Below are 12,860 nucleotides of genomic sequence, written 5' to 3'. Positions count from 1 at the left end.
GAAGTCTTAAAGTAGAATCCTCATTTCCAATAAAAGACACTAATTTCACAGAAGTGGAAAGAACACCCTTCAGGGACCACGTGCCTCACTCTTCAGCTTACTGTCACCAGAACAAGATACTCACACACTAACCAGCTGACAAAATACAATACTCTTGTTCAGAGAGAACTGTCTCTTATAATAGCCTGGCTCTTGCCCCCAGAGCTTTATTACCAAGAATAAATTTTATGAAAGGTTGCCATACATAAAGCAGACCTCCAGCTGCTCCTCTAAGCAAACATCAATGAGACTTGTGATAAGAGAGATTAAGCTGCTATCACGTCCACCGGCAGCCAGGAATTTCTCACCCTCTTCTCTCTAGCATGGCAAAGAGGAAGAAAGGAGGCTTAAACCACACATTCAACAGCTTTCAGAGTGACTTACACAGGCCGACTGCTTTCAAAGGAAATAAACATGAAATAGGTTAAAAACTTAGCTTGAATGTTAATTAAAATACAACATTTAGCCACTTTCCTTGGGAAGCTAGGCCTCCTAAGAACTCCTCCAAGGGGTGACCCCCTGCCCTCAGGACAAAGCAGCCCAGCGGGAGGCCTGTGGACACCAGGAGGGGACACACAGGACAGAGACCCGCACACGTACCGCTTACAAAGACAGCACAACACACAGACAACTGCACGGTCTGAACAGGAAGCTGTGTAACTCACAAAATGCAGAGAACAAAGACCACAGGGCACTTCCCAAAATGTTTAAAGGAAACATGCTGGGCATATGCTCTTAAAATACACAATTAGCTTTCATTCACGGATAATAGCATAAATACTTTCTTCCGGTTTTCAACACTTAAAATGCCACTGGATAGAAAAAGACGACAGCATGTCCTAAGATCCTGTAAAGAAAGGGGTGTGAGGCCATGAGGGACACAGCATTTGCCAAGTGCTCTTAATGCTGCCTTTCCCACACTGGTCAATCACCACCCAGAGAAGTTAAACCATTTCTCAAGTAAGGGAGGTAGTTTACCACCACTGACAAACGGCGGAGCTAGGACGTGAACCGAAGTATGAATCCAGAGTCGAAATCCATGCTGTAGCATATGATCCTGCCCCAAACGCGTTCACACTCGCAACTTCACTAGCACGATGCTGGACCAGAAGCTACACTCAGAAAGCAAGGGGGAGAGCCAGAACTGAGTTAGCTAATAGTCAATTAGCCAAAGTGACTAATTTCTAGTCAATTAGGGATGACAGGAAGCATCGTTCTTAAAAGGGTAAAGTTAGTCAGCTAACCTAGGAATTCATGAGGTCAACCCTTTCTTTCATTCAGAGAAAACCAGTTACTGCTTCAAGTATCTCTAAAATCATCTTTATACCAAAAGTTTCTAGCCACCATCATCAGTTTTCCCATTTTATCATTTTGCTTTCTTATCAAAGTTTTAAACCTCTTCTCCACTGCTATTCATGTCTCCAAGACTAGGAAAATCTTATGCAAACTCTTGAAGCACTGGCACAAATCCTTAGCAGCTGAGAAGACAGGAAGACAGACTAAAACGTTTCCTGGTCTGCAGCCTCATCTTTAAACCTGCTGAAGAACAGGCATAGCTCCAGGCACACGTCTTAAACTTGCCATATAAATGCAGGAATGCTTTCCAAGTTCAACATTTTCAGTGTCATCACCAAACCAAATTCATCTAGCAATCTTGAAATCAAGTTCTACATCCCACTACTGACTTCCTGCTACTATAAAAGTCCTGTTAGGAGAAATTTAACTTTAGAAAACTCCTCCTGTTTTGGAGTAGTTCCTGAGAATATTAAATTTACACATTCCTCTCAAAGGGAATGTACTATCAACAGCGCAAAATATTCTCTAACTAAACAGCTACATCTGTTTCAAGCATTCTCAGAACATCGGTTATTTCAGTGGCTCTAAGAAACCAATCGCCATTTGCAGTGGGCCTACTTTCTGGGGTGGGTCAGGGTTGGTTACCCAGGGGGAGAGAGAGGAGGGCACAATTCCCAATTCCTGGCGTGTGTGCACTCCTGACAGCAAGGGCTCCGGGCCTTCACTTTCAGCATCCGGAGGCTACCGTGGTGAACGAGAACAGAGTAGAAATCCCACCTCGACACTGACACTTCAGCTGACAGGATCACCAACGACAATCAACAACAATCCCAGAGCCACTGCTAAGTTCCTCAAGTTCACCTCCTGGTCGTCACAGTGAGCTGGAATCTTGTCCTGCACACAAGTCACCTGAGACAGAGAGTCGCTAAGTAAAATCAAAGTTACAAAGAGGAGCCTGTTCAGAGTCGGGGCTGGGATGGTATTTCCAAGGGGCAGCCTCAGCTCCAACCTTTTCCCTAAGAGTTCCGGCCAGACAAGCTGCCACATGACTTCCCCATGACCATCAGTGAGGCCCTCGCTGGAAAAGAGGCAGGAAAGGCTAACAAAATCCATGCAACTGTGGGACGCTAGATACACAACGAATGCAGGCCCTGAGGTGCCAGTGTCTCAAGAGCAAAGCTCTTCACCAGAAGTGGGAGACTCCATCTACCTACAGAGGATTTTGAGAGCGTATTCCCAGGTATCTTTACCTTGGAAACTGTTAACGGAATCTTATCTGCAGACTATTTTCAACAGAGCTCTTCACTACATAAAGTCAAAGTAACTCATAAAGTATAATGATTCAAACATGCACATCTTTGAAGTTGTTAGCTTTATTTAAACAATTAAACTAGAATACTACGATTAAATGGAAGGAATATAGAATAGGATCTTTAGACTAAAAAGTCTCTAGACTACAGGGTCCAATTCAGTTGTCTTTTGCAATATGTGGCTATCTTGAATTCAAATAAAATTTAATTTAAAAATTCAGCTCCTCAGTCACACAAGCCATATTTCAAATACTCAGAAGCTGTATGTGCCACAGGCTGGAGAGTGAAGACAGAACATCTGCATCAACATAGCGACTTCTACCAATAGCACGGCTCCTGGAAGAAACCAGCCACAACGCAACATAGCACGCCATCTACAGTCAACCACAAACGCTCTGTATCTTTACTGTGTGGTTGTTCACTGGCACACAGAACTGTCACAACTCAATGCGTGAAGTAATGCATGGACTTTACTCCTCGATAAAGCTGATAAGAAAAACTCCAAAGGAAAAACAAGAAATACCTAGGGCAGATATAGGAAATTCCTTCAGTGGAGACCTCACTGGGTCAGTCCCAGAAGGAGTGAGAGGTGAGCATGCACACACGTGTGCGTCTCTTGGAAGTGGCAGAAGACACCCAAACACTGTGGAAGGGAAGGGACAGGGCCCACGGTCCTCCTAAAATGACCTCACACCACAAGTCACGTAACACCACCCTGCTCACTGGGGGACGACTAGACACCATCCACATAGAGACGTAAGGGGCAGAGCCTCAAAGACACTTTTCAAATGATTAAGGAAAAGGAACTGGGAAAGAGAAAAGATGACCCAAAATACTGAAAGGCTTAACACCTGAGAACCAGCTGAGCCAGGTACTGCCAACCCTAACTGGACACAAACTAAATCTCCCCCAGCGGATAAAGTCAGCAACTCCAGCCAAGAACCACAGCCCACCACTCTCTAAACTGACTGGTTCTCATAGGCAACAGGAAATGGAAAGGTAAAAACCAGCCAGGCTTCCCAGAAAACTCAGGTGTACAGTCACACCTGGTAGTCACAGCATGCCTTCACCTATTAGTATTGCAACACTTAAGAACTTTCATGTCAGATATCATTTTCATATTTACTCCACACATTTCCAAATCCTTGTGAAAGGTTTATTAAAAATGGGGGGAAATGTTCAACAGAAGGGTAATGGTTAAGAATATTATGGTATATTAGCTTGTAATATTGGACACCATTAAATAGGATTATGAAAACTATACAAGGTTTATGAACTTATGATTATGAATCCTGGTAACACAGAAAAACAAAATCAAATGAAAAAGCAAAGTACACTCTACCCACAATATGTACACATATAAAAGAAGGACTAGAAGAAAACATGAACAAACAGAAATTACTTGATTTATCAGACTGTGCCTTTTTTTAATGTAGATACCCATTATTGTTGCTGTAACAGCATTAGTGTAATATAAAATAAAACTTTAAAATTTACAAATATTTAAGCACACTTACCACAGTGGGGTTGCCACTACTTATCAACTGGCTGACTTCATGAAAAATGCTTTTGCAGTCAATTGATTTATCTAATGATCCTCGTTTTACAATTACTGCTACTGCTAATAGAATCTGTTCCCGAACATACTTTTGGAGGCTGTAAAACACAAAAATCATTGTGAAAGCTTTTACACAAATCCAATATAAGAATACTCCCAGATACCTCACTGTGACTGCAGCTGCTAGCAGCATGGCTCACAGCTAAGGTGGCGTGCTCCTGGTCACACACTGGTCTACTGCAGAGTCCGGGACTCGAATCCACACTTCAACAGCGATGGTGTGACCCTGGGCAAGCCCCTTCACACTCAGAGCCTCAGTCTCCTCATGAAATGGGGGTAAGAGTAACAGGGCTGTCACAACAAGGACTGCCCACTCTCAGCTTCGCAGCCCATGCACACTAAGCGCCATGGCAACTCCGGGCAACCTTGCCAGACAGACATGCTGTGGCCTCGTCTCCATCTCCATCACCGCTAACATGGAAAGCTAACCTGCTAGCTAGCCAAGACACAACACTACGAAAACATACACACTCTTCAAAACCTGTTTGTACAGATAGGAACACGAAAAAAGTCTTTGTATCTAAGCTCTGTTCTTCAGTGTGGTGGCAGAAACACCTGTCTCAGATGAAGCCTCCTACAAAGCCTGTTGGGCCACAGGGGCATACAGACTTAACTGCCTTTTCACAACCATTTCTTAAAAGGAAGGCTTGGAAAACCTAACTCTGAATTTCATAACCCAGCCTCTAGAACTTCACACAGATTCAATAACTACGTGCCCCTGGGACAAAACCCAAACTCCCCAATGGGGCTCGTGGCAGGAAGACCCGCCCCAGCCTCCCCGACCCCTTGCCATCCAGCACAAGAACAAACAGCACTTGCTCTACTCTGAAAGGTGTCCCCATGTGGACATAAAAGGTAGAGCCCCCACTTTTAAGGCGGTTCCTGGGCCTCCCTCCAGCTCAGCCCCTCCACTCACTCTCACAACTGCAGCTACACTGAACCTCCCTCAGGGCCGGCCCCCTAAACACCTCTCTCTGCACCTGGCTGGTCATCCAGAGGAGGGCTCCCCACACCACACACAACACGAAGTGTCTGTTTCTGCAGAGGTTAGCTGTGTCTCCCTGGTTGGTTGCCATGCCGAGCATGGTGCTGTGCTACTGCTACTGCTGCTAAGTCGCTTCAGTCGTGTCCGATTCTGTGTGACCCCATAGACGGCAGCCCACCAGGCTCCCCCGTCCCTGGAATTCTCCAGGCAAGAACAATGGAGTGGGTTGCCATTTCCTTCTCCAATGCATGAAAGGGAAAAGTGAAAGTGAAGTTGCTCAGTCATGTCCGACTTTGCGACCCCAGGGACTGCAGCCTAGCAGGCTCCTCCATCCATGGGATTTTCCAGGTAAGAGCACTGGAGTGGGTTGCCATTGCCTTCTCCAGCATGGTGCTGTGGTCCCATGGAAAAAGCACACTGCCTGTCACACAATAGGCATTTACCAGACATTCATCCAAATGAACAAAGATATCTTGCTCTATCAAGAATGAAGAGAAAAACATTCCTTCAAAACAGACCTGAAGGATTCATTAAGCAAATAAAAGCAAAGGCCCTACTGTGTGCAAGAATGTGAGGTGACCAAGGGGAATGTCTGTACTTCTGGGGGACACAACAGTTTGAAACAATCACTGCCACTAGAAAGGTACACAGAGCTAGTTTTAAAGATTACTGCTGGGACTCTATGACCCTACGGACTGTATGCCACCAGGCTCATCTGTCCATGGAAAAATTCCAGGCAAAAATACTGGAGTGGGTAGCCTTTCCCTTCTCCAGGGGATCTTCTCAACCCAGGGATCGAACCCGTGTCTCCTGCACTACAGGCAGGTTCTTCACCATCTGAGCCACCAGGGAAGCCCAAATCACTAGAGAACAATAATACCTAACATTTATTAAGTGCGTATGATCTGTCTTTATATAAACTAACTTCACAAAAATAATACATCTAATCCTCACAATCTTTTGAGTAAAGTACAACTATTCACTATTTAATAATCAGACAACTAACACACAAAGACGTTAATTTGCCCAAAGCCACGGAGTTAGTAAGAGGCACAAGGGGGACTCGTAGTCCTGTTCTCAATCACTATGCTATATGCCTCTAAAAAGTGTACCCTGCATTTCACTCATAGATTGGAGGCAACAATAGAAGAGAAAGGAAAACGCTGGTGCCTGCAGTGGGAGATACACAACGGTAAGTATGTATTAGTCTACAGTCCCTAACCTGTAGCTCTCGACCCATGTGGCACATCAAAAGCTTTAACTTGACTCTGATCCACTCACAGGACATTCTACAAGATTAAAACATCTGTGGCATGAAAGTCCAAAAAAGGCAGAACTGTTTTAGATTAAACGAGACACAACAACTAAATACAACATATAATCTGTGGTTAAATCCTGAATCCAAAAGTAACCTAACAAAGATAAAAGGGATATAAGCAGCACTATTGAGACAACTGGGAAGGTCAGAATTATAATAATGTAAATACAGAGTTACATCAAGAGCACTGAGATGATCTAAGGAGAACTGCTCTGTGGGGTTTAGGGGTGGGAGTCACGGAATCGCTGTCTGAGCCTCTGCTAGGGAGAAGGCACGTGGCATGGTCACAGCACTCCTCTTTCCACTTGTCTGAACACTTTTTTTCCCAAAAAGTAAGTGTGGGAGACAATATATAAGTGAACTATTTCCATGTGGAAACCGACAATCAACTCTAAAATAGCTCCTGAACTCACTGGAATTATTATGGTGAGATGATTTTGGATAACACAAGAGATGACATGCACACACAACTGAAATCTGCCAAGCTGAAAGGCTGGGTGAGTGGGCACGTACGGGTGGGGAAGCGGAGATGTGTGATAAATGAACAGCTCCAGGTTGGGGCGGGGGGGCCATCTGTGTGTGTATATGGTGGTGGTGGGGGTGGGGTGGACTGTGATACAAGGGGAGGCTTCAGGGCAAGTTGACAGAAACATCCAAAAGTGTTCATTAAACAACGAATTTAAATAAAGGAAGAAAAACAGCATGAAGGAGAAGAGAATGGTCTGAAACAAGAGCAAATTTTCCTTATGCTGTTAAAACTGAAACAAGCCACACCCTCAATCAGAGACAAACACCTTTGCTCATCCCTGGAACATGTTATCCTTCCAATCTGTGATGCTAACAGGCTGAGTCACACTGCGATTTTTCTCTTGTGCGTTCTTCTACATGAAGCACTTACTAGCACTTTACTGAGTGCCAAGCACTGTGAACTCAGAGACTGCTAGTGAACCGGGCAGGAACAAAGCCACATGGAACACTCTGACATATCTTTTAGGCTGTGTGCATCTCTGTCACCACGACCAGCATCCTTAATCACCAGCAGTTCTCATTATGTAACATTTCTACATTGAGTGTGAAAATAAATATCTGTGCAAAAAGTGTTCACCTGCACAAACTGCACACAATGAACGATGCCTCTCCTTAGGAGACTTGGGATTGAGGGGACTTAAAAAAAAAAAAAAAAAATACAGTAAATGAGTTTCTCCCAAAACCTGTATGGCCAGTAGTTTTCCTCATTTGTTTCTAAATCATACAGGCAATGAATTCACACAATCTTGTAAAATTTTTAAGCAATACAATGTGTATACTATAAAAAGAAAACTTACTCTCACCCCATCCCTCAGACCTGACCCCTCTCCACAGGAAACTTAACAAGAATGCAGTGCTTTCTGCTCTACGACCTTCCCAACACAGCTGTCTCTATGTACATGTTAATGTACATGTTAATGGTGCCTGACTTCCCCCAACCCTCATGGCTACTCACCTATGTCTTATAATATACACGAAGAACCAAAAGAAGCACAAGTAAGTATAAAGGATTTTCAACCGAGTCAAAGATCAACTTTGATTTATAAACAAAATTCTGGAACTGAACAACAAAAAGCCCTAACATCCAAGCACAATCTATTCAAACAAATGAAACCCAGTGTCACAAGCTTATAGTAAAAAAATCTTCCTTCATTAAGTTTCAAAACAACCTACAATCATATGTACGTGAATTTTTAAGGTATGAGCCCACACAGAGCTTAACCATAAACATCAGTGACTGAAAAGCAAAGGAAAACCCAGCCCGAGGATGGGCTGAGAGCAGGTACTCACTGAGGCCTCTGCAGGACGTAGGTCAGGAGGAAGGTGCGCAGGGACTCGATACTGCCCTTCTCCAGGAGAATCCACTCTCGGACCACGGCCTCCATGATGGCTGTGGCAGCTTGGAAGAGGACATAGTCCACTTTACTCGTTTCTGGGGAAGAAACCAGACACTATCTTTAAATAGCATCCCACCTTCCCCTGCGCATTCTGAGTTTATTAATTTTAAAGAGAACTTTCAGACAAGGAATGAGATGGTTACCTGTTCCTTTTTTATCCAGTGACCTTGCTCTAGCACCACAAAGAGGTTAGTTCCTCTCAGAAGACACCTCAGGCAGGTGGCAGCTAGTCACCGATCACAACTGTCACAAACTTTCCTCACCTCTCTTCAACTGTTACTTCCAAAGCATGAAGAACTAAAAAATAACACAGCTTTAACAAAAATAAAATAAAAATAGAAAGCAATCAGAAAACGTTCTAAGAGATTCTCACCCTGTGCAAAACAGAACTTTGTATCTGCAGAGAATCTGACAAAAGAGCCTCTGAACATTACTATCTGAGATGAGCCATGCTGTCAAGATATTTCAAGCTTGTTATGTAATTAAGCTTTGAGCAGGATGGCCCATCTCCAATACCAAGTTCAGAAATGAGCACAATCACGTTCAGGTTCTTTTCCTCAAAATGTTTAAAAAATAAAAAAGTCACATTTACACAAGGTGAGAAGTTCTTGTGAATTTTCTGATTGCAGTAGTGATCAAACTGAGTAAAATCCCAAAGCTACACTCAGAAAGATCCAGCTTTAATGAGCAAGTTATAGCATCTGCACTGAACCCGCTTCTGAGGGGAAACCAGACACCATCTTTAAACAGCAGCTCATCTTCCCCTGCGCATTCTGCGCTTATTTATTTTAAACAGAACTTTTAGACAAGGAAGGAGATGGTTACCTGTTCTTTTTTTACCCAGTGAACTAAAACTGAATCAGGAGAGTTTAAAAAAAAAGAAAATAGAAAATTAACATACTGAAGAAACGCTTTACATTAATTTTCTATTTTTTTCTTTTACTCATCAACACCACTATTATCGGTTTCCAAAGCAGGAGCATCAAAAGGGAGAAACAGCCAAAATGAAGTCAAGAAAAAGTAGAAATTTTCTGAAGCTCTTCAAAATAACCATCATGTGCAACCCATACAGAGTCTGATCCGACTCCGGGTTTCTGCCAAGATCACTGCACAGGAGCGCCTGAGGCCCAAGGGACACTTGTAGGCACAGAACAGCACCTACAATGACTTCTCATAAGAGCATGAAGACAGGGGCAGGCACATCATTTTCTCTGCTTTTCAAGTGCAGACCATTTACAAATATTACAAGTGATCTTGACACAATTTTCTATAGAAGTGTTCAAAGAAAGGTATGTCTACGTCAATTCCTATCATACTAGGCTATAGTGGGGGTGGGGGGTTGAAAATATCAAAACTAGTAAGAGGAATCAATCTGGACCTTTTTTTTTTTGATTAGTCCATGCCATTTTAACATGAATTCTAATTGAAATGGTAATCAGAACTCACAAAATTTTAGAAAACTTAAAATATAATGAATAAAGCAATAGTGTCCAAAAATGTAAACCTATCTTAAAAAGATGCATCTAAAGTTTTAGCAGGAAAAAAATGTTTTAGTCAAAGAGGACTTGAAACAGAAACCAGTGCTATCTATTTAGCTCACAAAGGAGAAATACGGTACTGCCTCATAAAAGTAATTCAAATCATCTACTATAAACCTCTTCTTAAAACGATGGTTATTTGCCTATCTGCACTTTTCACTGAAATGTAAAGTTTTTAAGGACCTACAATTTTTAACCATGGATTTGAACAGGGAAGCAATATTGTAGGGACTCACAGAATTTTAGAAACAGAACCCTGCAGATCCCCTAATCTGATCCTCGAACATCACAGCTGAAGAAGCTGTCGCATGGAGAGACAGAGGAGACTGAGGCCCGCGTGGCTGGCCCTGTCTGCTGGGTGATGTGGGCCCGCCCTGAAAGCAGGCACCAGGAGGAGGCCAGGCAGGCACTCCCGCTTCTCATGACCACTGAACATGCTCCTGTCTAACCTGCTTACAGTCTAGCCTTTTTCTTCCCTGCCCCCTTGTTTGCAATTGTTAAGGGGACAATTACAGAAAGTAAATGACATACATTAGTTTTCAAGAGAACTCTTTTCCTTAGGTAGCTGTTTGGTATCAAATGAAGATCTCTGTACTACTATTCCTGTAAGAAAATGTCTCTAAGAAAGGAGGAATCTGAAAAAAAAAAAAAAAGAAAGAAAGAAAGTCAGATTCCAGATTTAAAAGTAGTTTTCCTAACTTAATAAAAAGTTCTTTTTCATAAACACTGCCGTTGGCCTTCCTAAACTGCACTTAAACATAACAGAAACATGCAGAAGACGGCAGCCAGAACTCTGTAAGCCTGCTGGCAGCAGGTGAGGCCTTCGCACACACAGGGGCCTCCGTCTTGCTCTCCGCTGAGATGCTCAAAACTGCAAGGTCCCTGTGCAGAGCTCCCGGCTCAGCAGGAATCACTAGCACTCTCAAGGGTGATTTCCCACTGACTAGGACACTGTCTGAAAAATGACAAGTTAATTTAAGCCACCTTAGCAGGACGCTTTTACTTCCTACCACAGTAACTCTAACAACAATTACAAAAATAAATTCAGGTGCATCTTTCAGGCCACCTGAAACCAGACACAGACAGGAAGACTAAAGACAGAGCGACGCTGAGGGCCGGAAGCACCAGCACTGCCTGCCAGCATCCAGCGCCTGCACTGCCCTCCGCACTGGGACTGCCATCCAAAGCGGAGGACACGCAAGCTGCATGGTGACACACGCACACCAGCAGCAGTAAGGCTCGGATTTGCTCTCTCTCGGCTGTCTCTAAGAGGAAAAACGAGAGAAATCTTCTCCCAGAGAGCTCCAAAAGTGCTGGAACCACTCAGGGGGGGATTTCTTCAACAAGAGCAGAACACACAGGTTTCCTGAAGGAACATCTGACCCTACAAAACTAGTAAATTCCTAAGTGCCAAAGACTTCTGAGGCGAAAACGTCAGAAAGTGCCCTTCTAACAAAACGCAGAAGCATGCAACATGCACACAAGTGCACACACACAGAAAAGAGCAAAGAAATTAAAGCTACAATGAAAACAAAAGGTTAAGACGAGAAAGAAATGAGGAAAAATAAGAAATAACAAAACTTAAGTAAGAAGAGAGAAAGAAGAATTTTAAAAGGCCAGAAAAAGGAAGCATCCAAGAGAAAGCCTCCCCTTCATCAGAACCTATCACCCAGACACTCCACACAAGTGACCTATATCCCGAAACAAGAACATGAAAACCCTGGATTGCGATCGACTGCCACGTGCGTGAGAAGTCTTCTCAGAGGAACTAACGTTTCTGGGCTGGTGGCAACTGGGTAAGGAGTTAAGCTTTCCGTGAAGTTCAGAAGTCAACATTAATGTAACACCGGGCTTTGCAGTACATTAATGATTATGCTTGTAACACATGCACCCAACTTTTAAATAGTTATGTCTCAAAACCCAAAATGCTTTCAGTAGCGTGGCCAGAACTAGCAATACTATTCTTTTGAAATTTTTATCAGGAAAACAGAAGTATTCTAAAACAAGCTCAAGTCATAACAAAGCAATAGTTCTTCATAAAATATACATGCTCTAAAAAGGAAAGAGTGGTAAACAAATACACTCTAATAACATACTTATCACTGAGACAGGTATTTCCCAGCAGTACAGACTGATAACCGAGTCGTGGCCCAAAGTCGGATGAGACACCGCGGGGACCTGCTGACGCAGTTAGGCCGAAACCTCCAAAGCCAGGCTTGGGTCACCTGAGCTTTTCTCCCTGCACTGACACTGACAGCTTCAAGGCCGTAAGGATGAAGCAGCAGGCTCCCTTCAACTCTTAATGATCTTTAGTTTTGCTTCTTTTAATTTAATACTGAGTTAAATATTCTCCACGTGGTAACAAGTTTTCTTAGTGTCAGAAACAAATTCAACCAAGTATAAAAATTGACTACTCAAACAAAAAAAAACCTGCCTCATTTAGAATTAAAGGTGAGTATTAGACTGCTTCTCTAACTTAAGCTCTAACTCCTGGAGGGGACAGGGCCGCCTTTACCACCGCTGCCAGCTCCGAACAGAGCACAGAGCACTTTTCAAAGGCTGTCTGACATGTGATCATGGGGCAACGACCTTCACCTGACCTCTCACCAAGTGCTTTCCCGTGTTGCTATATCTGTGCCTCACTACAACTTCACGGTCAAGTCCATTTAAGGAAACGGCATCATTATGCCCATTTCACAGATGGAAAAGGCTCCGAGGGGCAATGTGACTTCTCGTGCTGCTTCCGGGCTGCAGGTACCCCGGCGCCCAGCCCTTCCACTGAAGGCCCTGACCAGGAAAGCACTGCGCACACAGAGACCGACTGTGGGCTA

The 12,860-nt window shown here is 43.5% G+C and overlaps 1 protein-coding gene across 3 annotated transcripts in view; it reads right to left on the bottom strand.

The window, feature by feature from the left end:
- The window catches only part of XPO4 (exportin 4), an 88,190-nt gene that overhangs the window by 57,709 nt on the left and 17,621 nt on the right, over nt 1-12,860 (bottom strand). The window contains exons 3-5 of one of the 3 annotated variants that reach the window (XM_069601689.1): nt 8,635-8,788; nt 8,385-8,545; nt 4,163-4,301 (exon numbers count right to left, since the gene is read on the bottom strand). In XM_069601689.1, coding sequence (XP_069457790.1) covers nt 4,163-4,301; nt 8,385-8,479 — 234 coding nt within the window. In that variant the 5' untranslated portion in view covers nt 8,480-8,545; nt 8,635-8,788. The remainder of the gene's footprint in view (nt 1-4,162; nt 4,302-8,384; nt 8,546-8,634; nt 8,789-12,860) is intronic. The other 2 variants (XM_069601690.1, XM_069601688.1) reach the window with 2 other exon arrangements.

This window comes from Ovis canadensis, chromosome 10 (assembly GCF_042477335.2).
Source record: "Ovis canadensis isolate MfBH-ARS-UI-01 breed Bighorn chromosome 10, ARS-UI_OviCan_v2, whole genome shotgun sequence".
Taxonomy (NCBI): Eukaryota; Metazoa; Chordata; class Mammalia; order Artiodactyla; family Bovidae; genus Ovis; species Ovis canadensis.
The sequence above is the reverse complement of the archived record's forward strand: the minus strand, read 5'-3'. Positions and strand labels throughout refer to the sequence as shown.